Source organism: Lynx rufus, unplaced genomic scaffold (genome assembly GCF_022079265.1).
Source record: "Lynx rufus isolate CCGP_SWC_20201006 ecotype Redwood Valley unplaced genomic scaffold, mLynRuf1.p SCAF_1, whole genome shotgun sequence".
NCBI classification, from domain to species: Eukaryota; Metazoa; Chordata; class Mammalia; order Carnivora; family Felidae; genus Lynx; species Lynx rufus.
The window spans coordinates 55,088,272-55,099,636 of record NW_025814823.1 but is presented as its reverse complement, the minus strand read 5'-3'; the positions used below and the strand labels follow the sequence as shown (position 1 = coordinate 55,099,636).

The 11,365-nt window shown below is 38.4% G+C and overlaps 1 protein-coding gene across 1 annotated transcript; it reads left to right on the top strand.

The window, feature by feature from the left end:
- The first annotated feature begins 1,714 nt into the window (after positions 1 to 1,714).
- Positions 1,715 to 3,052, top strand: LOC124514468 (sterol-4-alpha-carboxylate 3-dehydrogenase, decarboxylating). Its single transcript, XM_047082516.1, has one exon. The coding sequence runs from the start codon at positions 1,754 to 1,756 to the stop codon at positions 2,837 to 2,839; it is 1,086 nt and encodes a 361-aa protein (XP_046938472.1). The 5' UTR covers positions 1,715 to 1,753; the 3' UTR covers positions 2,840 to 3,052.
- The last annotated feature ends 8,313 nt before the right edge of the window (positions 3,053 to 11,365 follow it).

Below are 11,365 nucleotides of genomic sequence, written 5' to 3'. Positions count from 1 at the left end.
TCATTTAAGCAATATAACATTTCAGAATTCTGTCCTCAATTCCCCTAAACATTTATCATAAAACAATACAGTCAAATCCTGTTTTTCATATGAGAGAGCATTCTGCCTATAAATGAATTTCCATTTTACTGAAACATTCTAATTAGTTTATCTCTGTGTGTGTGTGTGTGTGTGTGTGTGTGTGCACGCGTACACACGCACATGCATGTGTATTGTGGGATTACTTTGATTTGGATTTTGAATTGATTTAAAAATCAATTTTGGTGTCAAACTAAAATGTAAAACATAACAATTAATATTATTCTTAATATAATAGGTTGGTAAGGACTTTGTGTTTCTTCCAACCAAGTTTCTCTTGATAATTTTTGCATTTATTAAATGAGGCTAAAACTAAGCAGGAATTAATTGCTGTCATCAGCAGGTTGTCAGGTTTATGCAAATGAAGAATAAGAATCCTAACAAGCCTATTTAAAAAGGTTTTTTTTTGTTATTTTTTAAATCCATCCTTTCTGTAAGCAGGGAGATTTGGAGTCTGAAAAAATTCCCCTTCATCATTTGTTTTCTTTTTTTCTATGTAGAATCAGTCAGTCAGATGGGGCAATGTCAGTGAAATCATGAACCTGTGTTTTGTTTCTCCTAATATTTCCCAGAGGAAGAGCCTGTGATCCCGTGAAAACAAGTGGAGGCCATTCCCATTTATGTAGCCTGTTGCTGTGAAACTGACAGATCAAACAAACAAACAGACAAACTTCATCTGTTTCCTGCAGTTACATTTCTTCATATCCCTAGCCATCTGGAACTTCATCATCTGTTTGGGTGTTATTCACTCTGACACGGGGGCTCTACTTCAAGCCACAGCACTGTTTTGCCCAACAGATTTGATACTGGCAATTCATATGTGAGAAAAGGAGCTTCCTACAACCACATTTTAACATTCCATTGATAATCAAACTCCTCCTTCCTAAACTGCCCCACATGATAATGTATGAACTTAAGAATTTTGGCTTGCTGTATAATTGACCACACACTGCTTCTGTATCCTGGGACAGTAGCTTATCTACTATTTCAAAATGAATATGGAAGGGGCACCCAGCTGGCTCAGTCAGAATAGCATGTGACTCTTGATCTCAGGGTTGTTAGTTTTGAGCCCAACGTTGGGTGTAGAGATTACTAAATAAATAAATAAACCTTGAAAGAAATGATTATGGAAAACCTAGACTCTATGCAAGGCATCCACATGTATTTTAGGCTATAGTATTATGGAAGCCAATAGCAAAGTGACCTATGCTTTAACTAAAATGCCATAAAAAAATAGTATTAATGGGACTATCTTGGAGGTCATTGATTCCAATCAAATTATGTATGATAAGTAAAATAAATTTACTCCATACCTCTTTTAATATAGTTCTGGATTATATAACATAAATTTTAAAGTTTTATAGTTCTGCTCTTTGCCATTTTCAAGCATGCTTTTAGTGTTCATTTGTGTGTTTGGTGGTATATGAGCCAGACCAAAAACAAATTTAGATAAAAAATGCCTTCCCAGCTTATGAAAATGCTCTGCATCGGTACCTAAAGAGTCTAGAAGAAGAGAAAAAAAAAACATAATGTGTGATAAACTATAAAACAGAATAAAAAAATACGTACCATTTTCTAGTGGTCATTGAATGGACTGTCTTAAAAATTGTTCTTTCCGGGGATCACTTCCGGACGAGAAAACTTCATCGCAAACATAACGTTATTCGGAGCTGAAATGGAACAAGCATTTGTTGAGCCAATGAGAGACCAGGTCACACGGACACATTTGACAGAAGACATTCCAAATGCCAGTAAGTGCACAGTGATTGGAGGCTCTGGATTCCTGGGGCAGCACATGGTGGAGCAGTTGCTGGCAAGAGGCTACGCTGTCAATGTATTTGATATACGGCAAGGGTTTGACAATCCCCAGGTGCACTTCTTTCTGGGTGACCTCTGCAACCAACAGGATCTCTACCCAGCTCTGAAAGGTGTAAGCACGGTTTTCCACTGTGCATCACCCCCACCATCCAGTAACAACAAGGGACTCTTTTATAGAGTGAATTACATTGGCACCAAGAATGTCATTGAAACTTGCAAAGAGGCTGGGGTTCAGAAACTCATTTTAACCAGCAGTGCTAGTGTCGTCTTTGAGGGTGTCAACATCAAGAATGGAACCGAAGACCTCCCTTATGCTATGAAACCCATTGACTATTACACGGAGACAAAAATCTTACAGGAGAGAGCAGTCCTGGACGCCAATGATCCTGAGAGGAATTTTTTAACCATAGCCATCCGCCCTCATGGCATTTTTGGCCCAAAGGACCCCCAGTTGGTCCCCATCCTCATTGAGGCAGCCAAGAAAGGCAAGATGAAGTTTGTGATTGGAAATGGGGAGAACCTGGTGGACTTCACCTTCGTGGAGAATGTGGTGCATGGACACATCCTGGCTGCAGAGCACCTCTCCCAAGATGCGGCCATCAGTGGGAAGGCATTTCACATCACCAATGACGAACCCATCCCTTTCTGGACATTCCTGTCTCGTATCCTGACAGGCCTCAACTATGAGGCCCCCAAGTATCACATCCCGTACTGGGTGGCCTACTACCTGGCTCTTCTGCTGTCCCTCCTGGTGATGGTGATCAGTCCTATCATCTGTGTCCAGCCCACTTTCACACCAATGCGGGTTGCACTGGCCGGCACATTCCACTATTACAGCTGTGAGAGAGCCAAACAGGTCATGGGCTACCGGCCCCTGGTCACCATGGATGACGCCATAGAAAGGACTATACAGGGCTTTCACCACCTGCGGAAGGTCAAGTGAGGCACCCCGGATACTGGGCCCTCTCAGTGCATTCCCCAGCCACTAACTGTCCCCTGTGAATCAATAAACTAACCTCCTTCAAGTGAGTTTCCTCTGAGCTTAGGTCTCCTCCTGCCAGTTAGATGAGACCACACCCAGCTCTTCTGCTACCACAAGGGTGGAGAAAGCAGCAGACATTTCTCCCTTTGTAGGATTGGATTTGAATTTCTTAAAGCAGGCAGCTTCATAAAAAAAAAAAAAAAATTGTTCTTTCCATCTCATTAGACTTCAAGGACATCCATGTTGTCTTCATCAGGGCTAACAACTTTTGACTATTCATTCTAAGTAAGGGACAATATGAAGACCTTTGCATGCAACATTTCAATTAATCACCTAACAAACCAAATTAGGTACAAAGGTTGTCACCATTTTACAGTTTAGGAAACCGGGGCTTAGAAAAATTATATAAATTGTGCAAAGTTCCACCGATGATATTCAAGCCAGCTTTTCTATGCTAGCAATGAACAAATGGAGTCTGAAGTTAAAACCAGAGGCGCCTGGGTGGTTAAGTCGGTTAAGCATCCGACTTTGGCTTAGGTCATGATCTCTTGGTTCCTGGGTTGGAGCACCACATCAAGTTCTGTGCTGACAGCTCAGAGCTTGGAGCCTGCTTCGGATTCTGTGTCTCCCTTTCTTTCTCCCCTGCTTGTGCTCTGTCTCTCTCTCTCTCTCTCTCTCTCAAAAATAAATGAAACAAATATATAATAAATAAAAACATTATATATAATTATATATTTAATGTAATATTTGTTATATATAATTATATATTTAATATGTTATATATTATATATAGTATGTTATATATTATTGTATATACAGTATAAGTATATACTATATTATATACTATTATATACTATGAATATATGTTATATATAATATATATTTAAATGTAATATTATATATATGTATACTTGAAGTTAAAACTAAATACCATTTGTTTTTTGTTTTTTTTAATTTTTTTTTAACATTTATTTTTGAGACAGAGACAGAGCATGAACGGGGGAGGGTCAGAGAGAGAGGGAGACACAGAATCTGAAACAGGCTCCAGGCTCTGAGCAGTCAGCACAGAGCCCGTCGCGGGGCTCGAACTCACAGACCGCGAGATCGTGACCTGAGCCGAAGTAGGACGCTTAACCGACTGAGCCACCCAGGCGCCCCTAAAACTAAATACCATTTGTATTAGCATCCCCCCCAAAATGAAATATGTAGGTACAAATCTAACAAAGTATGTACCAGGTCTATTTGAGGAAAACCACAAAACTCTGATGAATGAAATCAAAGAAGTAAATAAAGGGAGAAATATAGTATGTTCATAGATAATAACACTCAATATTGTCTAGATGCCAGTTATTCCCAACTTGAACTATAGATTCAGTGTGGATCCCAGTCAAAATTCCTGCACCTTACTCTGTGGACAATGAACTTACTAAAGTTTATATGGAGAGACAAACAACTCAGAAAAGCCAACACAAGATGAATGAGAACAAAGCTGGAAGACTGATGCTACTCAACTTGAAGCCTTACTGTAAAGCTACCATCATCAAGACAGTGTAGTACTGGTGAAAGAATAAACAACTAGAGCAGTCGAACAGAATAGAGAGCCCAGAAATAGAGTCACATAGATATAGCCAACTAATATTTGACAAAGAAACAAAGGCAATACAGTGGAGCAAAGATAGCCTTTTCAACAAATGGTGCTGGAACAACCAGACATGCACATGTGACAAAAAAAAAAAAAAAATCAAGACACAGATCTTATACGCTACACGAAAATTAACTCAAAATGTGTCACAGACCTAAATATAAAATGCAAAATTATAAAACTCCTAAAAATAATAAAAAATGATATTGGTTATATCTGTGACTTTTTAGGTACAATACCAAAGATACAAAGAAATCATGGATGATCTGGACTTCATTATATTAAATTTTTTTCCTCTGCTCAAGGAGTGTCAAGAGAATTAGAATAGAAGCCACAGACTGGATATTTATTTGCTGATGACACATCTGATTTTAAAAAAGAAAAAAAAAACTTTTAGCAAAAACATACAAAGAACTTTTAAAACTCAACAGTACAAAAACAACTTTATTAAAGTTTGATCAAAGACTTTGAAAGACCTCACCAAAGAAGATATGCATAATAAGCATATGAAAAGATGTTCCATATCATATCCTCAGAGAAATGCAAACTTAAACAACAGTGTGATATTACTACACACTTATTAGAATGGCCAAAATCTGGAACACTAAGTACATCAAATGTTGACAAGGACATGAAGCAACAGAGACTCATCATTGCTGGTGGGAATGCAAAATAGTACAGCCTCCCCCTCCTCCCCTCCCCCCCCCCCCCGCTGGAAGACAGTTTGATGTCTTTTTTACAAAACTAAACATAAATTTATCATATAATCCAGCATCCATGCTTCTTGGTATTTACCATAGAAAACTTATGTCAACACAAAACGCTGCCCACAGTTACTTATAGCAGCTTTATTCAAAACAGCCCAAACTTAAAAGCAACCAAGGTGCCCTTCAGTAGGTGAATGGATAAATTCAAAACTGTGGTCTAGTCAGACTATGGAATATTATTCAGCACTGAAAAGAAGTGAGATAGCAAACCATGAAAAGACATGGGGAAACTTTGAATGCATGTCATTGTATGAAAGCCAATCTGAGAGGCTGCATACTGTTTAATTCCAAGTATGACATTCTGGAAAAGGCAAAACTATGGAGTCAGTAAAGAGATCAGTGGCCACCAGGGGTTGAGGTGAGGGGAGAGGATGAATAGGTGGACCGAGGATTTTTAGGGCAGTGAAAATACTCTGTTTGATGGATATGTGTCATTATACATTTGTCCAAACCCACAGAATGTGCAACACCAAAAGTGAACCATAATATAAACCGTAGATTTTGGGTGTTTATGATGTGTGAATGTGGTTTCACCGATTGTAACAAACCTACCAGTCACTCTGGTGGGGGATGTTGATAATGGGAAATGCTATGCATGTGTAGGGGCAGGGAATACATGGGAAACCTCAATTTTGCTCAATTTGGCTCTAAAAAATAAAAAAAAAACTCTAAAAAATGAAGTGAATAATACAGTAATAATAATAAAATAAAAATAAGAGAAAAATAATTTGAAAAAATTTAAAAATGCAGGACTCCTAAAAATGCAGCATTCCAGCTGATAGTTGTAAATAATAAAACATTTAATGCTAGTAAAATATATTATTTTAATTTGTTTTGTTTTTCTAATTATAATCTTAATAAAAATGGTTTCACATACCATAAGACATGATAGGATATTAAAAAGTCATCTAGGGGGGCGCCTGGGTGGCGCAGTCGGTTAAGCGTCCGACTTCGGCCAGGTCACGATCTCGCGGTCCGTGAGTTCGAGCCCCGCGTCGGGCTCTGGGCTGATGGCTCGGAGCCTGGAGCCTGTTTCCGGTTCTGTGACTCCCTCTCTCTCTGCCCCTCCCCCATTCGTGCTCTGTCTCTCTCTGTCCCAAAAATAAATAAACGTTGAAAAAAAAAATTAAAAAAAAAAAAAGTCATCTAGGGGCGCCTGGGTGGTGCAGTCGGTTAAGCGTCCAACTTCAGCCAGGTCACGATCTCGCGGTCCGTGAGTTCGAGCCCCGCGTCAGGCTCTGGGCTGATGGCTCAGAGCCTGGAGCCTGTTTCCGATTCTGTGTCTCCCTCTCTCTCTGCCCCTCCCCCATTCATGCTCTGTCTCTCTCTGTCCCAAAAATAAATAAACGTTGAAAAAAAAAATAAAAAAAAAAGTCATCTAATTGTCAGTGAAAATAAGCAAGGGGCCATAAGAAGTTCAAGGATCTATAAAAACTTAAAAAAAAAACAATTCTAATGAAAATTTGATAGCAGGCATGGGTCCTTCTAATCTGTCAGCTGCTGAGAGCAGTAGGATTTTGAAGTCATTTGTCTTTGCTTTTCCTATTTCTTTTTAGGATTGACAAAACAGAGAAGTGGTTAAGGCCATGGGCTCTTGATCAGGCATATAGTAGAAATTTCTGCTCTGCTGTTTACAAACAATATGGCTTGGGGCAAGTTCCCTCTCTTAGGAGTTAACTATAGTTTAGTCATCTCTCATATGCTCATATACCTCTCTTGTTTGTTGTTGTGCAGCTCATATTAGGTTATGGAAATAAAATAATTTAACATATTACCCTACTTAGTAGGCACTTCACAGATGTTAGCTGTTATTTTTCGCAATCACCTCTGCATTAGGGCAAATGCTATATTTATTGTACATATGTGTAAATATATAAATGTGTGTCAGTACATATTTATTGTGTACTTAACTATGCCAGCAGTGGAAGTAAACTGTTTAAAGCAGATATCCCCAATGTAACTGACAGATGTGATTGCATTTTATTTCTCTGCAACCTTGAGATGAGTAAAATATCTGAGCAAGGGACAGATGGAGAAAATATAGTGCTTTGCTCTGATAGGGAAGTGATAAATAGAGAGCTTCCCCACCCTGCCCCCTGCAAATATCCTGGTAGTAGAAAGACACTTGTTTGTTCAACAGTTTTGTTACAGTAGATTGTGATATTCTGATTTGAAATTAGAATCGAAACAGATCTAATTTATCCTAAAATTATATTAGGCTGACCTAGTTTAAAAGACTTCTGCTTTCAGCAGACATTTTGAGTAATTCCTAGACTAAATGCATGTTTTAAATTTTTGTTTTTCAGCTAGGATTTTTGTTCCTTTTACAAGTAAACCTATAAAAAGAAATCCTCTGCACTTGTCATGGGAGTCGTTTTATCTTTTTCAAGGGCTTCCTGGTTCCTTTGAAAGGAAACTAAACTCGTATTTTTTCCTTCAATTGCAGTAAGTAAAAATTTAAAACTGGGTTCATAGTTCCGAAATGTTCACCTATGGTAGTACTTCCCACAGCTCAACATGTGACTTACTGTTACATAAATTATTCATTAAGATGAAACATTCTGACCTGGCAAGCTTTATTGCTGTTATGAGAGCTGCAGTTGAAAACCTGCTTTGAATACAAATCGTAATGACTATAAATCAATGTATCCTACTAAGGCTGAGGGTAAGTCTACATGGTAAAATTCCCTGTAACTAAAAGCACAAATTTGAAAGATCATCAAATGCAGTCTTTGACATAATTGCCTAACTGCAGTGTATTCATTCTGAATGCATGAATGTAGTGCTCTTCACAGCTAATTTGTTTTTTTCTTACAGTTCATGATCTCCTTGCTGCCCTCCAAGATTTTCTGTCATTTTATTCTTTTACTCTGCCTTCCAATATCTTACTTTTCTTTATATTTTCATTTTCAGCCTTCATTCACTAGTCATTTACATCCTCCTCCAAAAACAAAAACTCCTTGAGAAATATTTTCAGATTAACCTATACTATCGTCTTTTCATGATAAAATATTCAATAACACTTCAGCATTGACTCAACTGTGATATATCAGGCACATTTATGTGAAGGATATGTTCTTATGTAGAGTGAGTGTGCTATCCTTTATTTTAAAGGTCAATTTCTTTGTGACAGAATATGTTAAAAGTATTTCTTTTTCAAGTCATCATCTCAACAAAGTTTTGTCTGCATGATAATTTTCTAATTTATGTATTTTGCTGGACAGTAAACATTTTCTTATTTTCACTGTCCATTCTGTCAGTAAAAAATATCACACAAGGGTTTGAAGGGAAACAGTGTGGAAAAAAAAAATACTTACTATAGCCATGAAGATTTATAGAGGGCTTGGGGGTAAAATATATAGACAGTGGACATGCTAGTTGAATGTATGCTTTCTTACTTGTTAGGGTTTTAGTCCTAAATATTTTATGTAGTTACCCCTAGTTATGTCTGTAATTTTATAACTATATATGAGTTTTATGTTATATATGTAGTTATATATAAAAGCATATGCAAATAATGATAAATGCTATGAAGGAACCAAAAGCAGTAATGTGATAGCCAGTAAAAATTCAGGAATAGGAGCAAAAATGAAAGGGTTAATTTTCAATTTTAAATTGAGCTGCTGTAGAACTAAAGAGACAACTTTTTTTTTCAACGTTTATTTATTTTTGGGACAGAGAGAGACAGAGCATGAACGGGGGAGGGGCAGAGAGAGAGGGAGACACAGAAACGGAAACAGGCTCCAGGCTCTGAGCCATCAGCCCAGAGCCCGACGCGGGGCTCGAACTCACAGACCGCGAGATCGTGACCTGGCTGAAGTTGGACGCTTAACCGACTGCGCCACCCAGGCGCCCCAAGAGACAACTTTTTTTTAATGTTTATTTATTTTTGAGAGAGCAAGAGAGAGTGCGCAAGCAGGGGAGGGGGACATAGGATCTGAAGCAGGCTCTGAGTTGACAACAGAGAGCCCGACACTGGGCTCGAAGTCACGAGCCATGAGACCATGACCTGAGCTGAAGTTGGATGCTTAACCAACTGAGCCACCCAGGTGCCCCCAAAGAGGTAACTTTTAATTGAAGATCTAAAAGGATGACATGATCACCAATGCAAGGACTTTGAGGCAGGGTGGTGTGGTAAATGCAAAGTTCTAAGACAGGTGCTTGTGGACCAATGGAAGTAATATGGGGCAAGTATAGTTAAATGAGACAGAGTGATATGAGGCCAAGGAGGTTGTATGTTAAGGTAAAGAATTTAACTTTTACCTTTAGTGTAATGCAAATTTGATAATTTTTTGTTTTATTTCAATGTATTTTACAGCAGTTTTTTTAAATGTTTGTTTTTGAGAAAGAGAGAGAGACAGAGAGGGAAAGAGCATACAGTGGGGAAGGACAGAGAGGGAGGGAGACACAGAATCTGAAGCAGGCTCTAGGCTCTGAGCTGTCAGCACAGAGCCCAACATGGGGCTCAAGCTCATGAACCATGAGATCATGACCTGAGCTGAAGTTGGATGCTTAACCAACTGAGCCACCTAGGCGCCCCTACAGCATTTAATATTTTAGGGAATATAGTCAATGAATTATAATAGCGTTGTGTTGACAGATGGTAGCTATACTTGTGGTGAGCATAATGTAATGTATAAACTTGTCAAATTACTGTATTGTATCCATGAAAATAATCTACCATTGTATATCAGCTATACTCATTTAAGAGATATAAACAGAATAACCTTAGCTAAGTTTGAAAGTATTACTCTTGCTGCTGTGTAATGAGTACTTGATGAGTAAAAGTTGATGCAGGGGGGCCAGGCGGAAGGTTATTGCAGTTACTGAATTAAAGAATGAATGTGGCCTGGCTTAGATGGATGGTTGGGAAGATAGAAGTGGATGGGTACTAGATAGATTTTGGAGGAAGCAGCAAATAGACTTAGTGATGCATTACTTATGAGAAATGAGAGAAAGGGAGGAATTAAAAATGACTTCTGAATTTTTGCTTTAGGGCAGATAATAGGTTAATTTCCTAATAAAGGGAAGAGTGGGGAACAACAGTGTAGGTAGAACAATAAAAGGTTCTGTTTTGGGTTTACTAGGATTGAGGTAAGGATTTTAATAGGGTAAGAGATCTTTGATTTGTATTTGGAATTCTCAACACCGTTCTTCTTCAGATGTCTTTGCTTTTGCACATGTTTCTATCAACCCCAATATGCCCTTTCCTCATTCCCCCTTGGTGTACTCCAGGTGATACTGCAGTCTTAATTCAGATGTCATCTTCAGAAAGCTTCCCTGATCTCAGCCTCGGTGTCTGGTTGTGCTTCCCGTCCTTTCATCTATTTTCTTGCCTTTCTTTTCCAGTTTGGCCAGTTTAAAAATGGCTGATCCCACTTTTTTAAAGTTTTTATTTAAATTCCATATTGTTAACAGACGGTGTAATATCAGTTTCAAGTGTACAATATAGTGAGTGATTCAATATTTCCATACAACACCTGGTACTCATCACAGCAAGTGCACTCCTTAATCTCAGTCATTTAACACGCCCCCCCCCTTCACTGGCAACCATAAGTTTGTTCTCTATAGTTAACAGTCTGTTTCTTGGTTTGCTTCCCTCTCTTTTTCCCTTTGTTTTTGTTCCTTAAATTCCACTTACGGTATTTGTCTTTCTCTGACTAACTTATTTCACTTAGCATAATACTCTCTAGCTTCATCCATGTAATTGCAAATGGCAAGAATTTACTCTTTTGATGGCTGAGTAATATTGCATTTTACACACACACACACACACACACACACACACGTCATCTTTACCCATTCCTCAGTTGATGGACACTTAGGCTATTCCATAATTTGGCTATTGCAGATAATGCTGCCATAAACATTGGGGTGAATGTATCCCTTTGAACTCATATTTTTGTCTTCTTTGGGTAAATAGCTAGTCATGTGATTGCTGAATTGTAGGGTAGTTACATTTTTAAGTCTTTGAGAAACAGAGCTCCATACTGTTTTCCACAGTGGCTGCACCAGTTTGCATTCCCACCAACAGTGTAACAGGGTTCCCCTTTCTCCACATCCTTGCGGTAAATCCTT

Excerpts from the sequence above, each read along its gene's own strand:
- LOC124514468 (XM_047082516.1), top strand. The coding sequence starts at position 1,754 with ATGGAACAAGCATTTGTTGAGCCAATGAGAGACCAGGTCACACGGACA.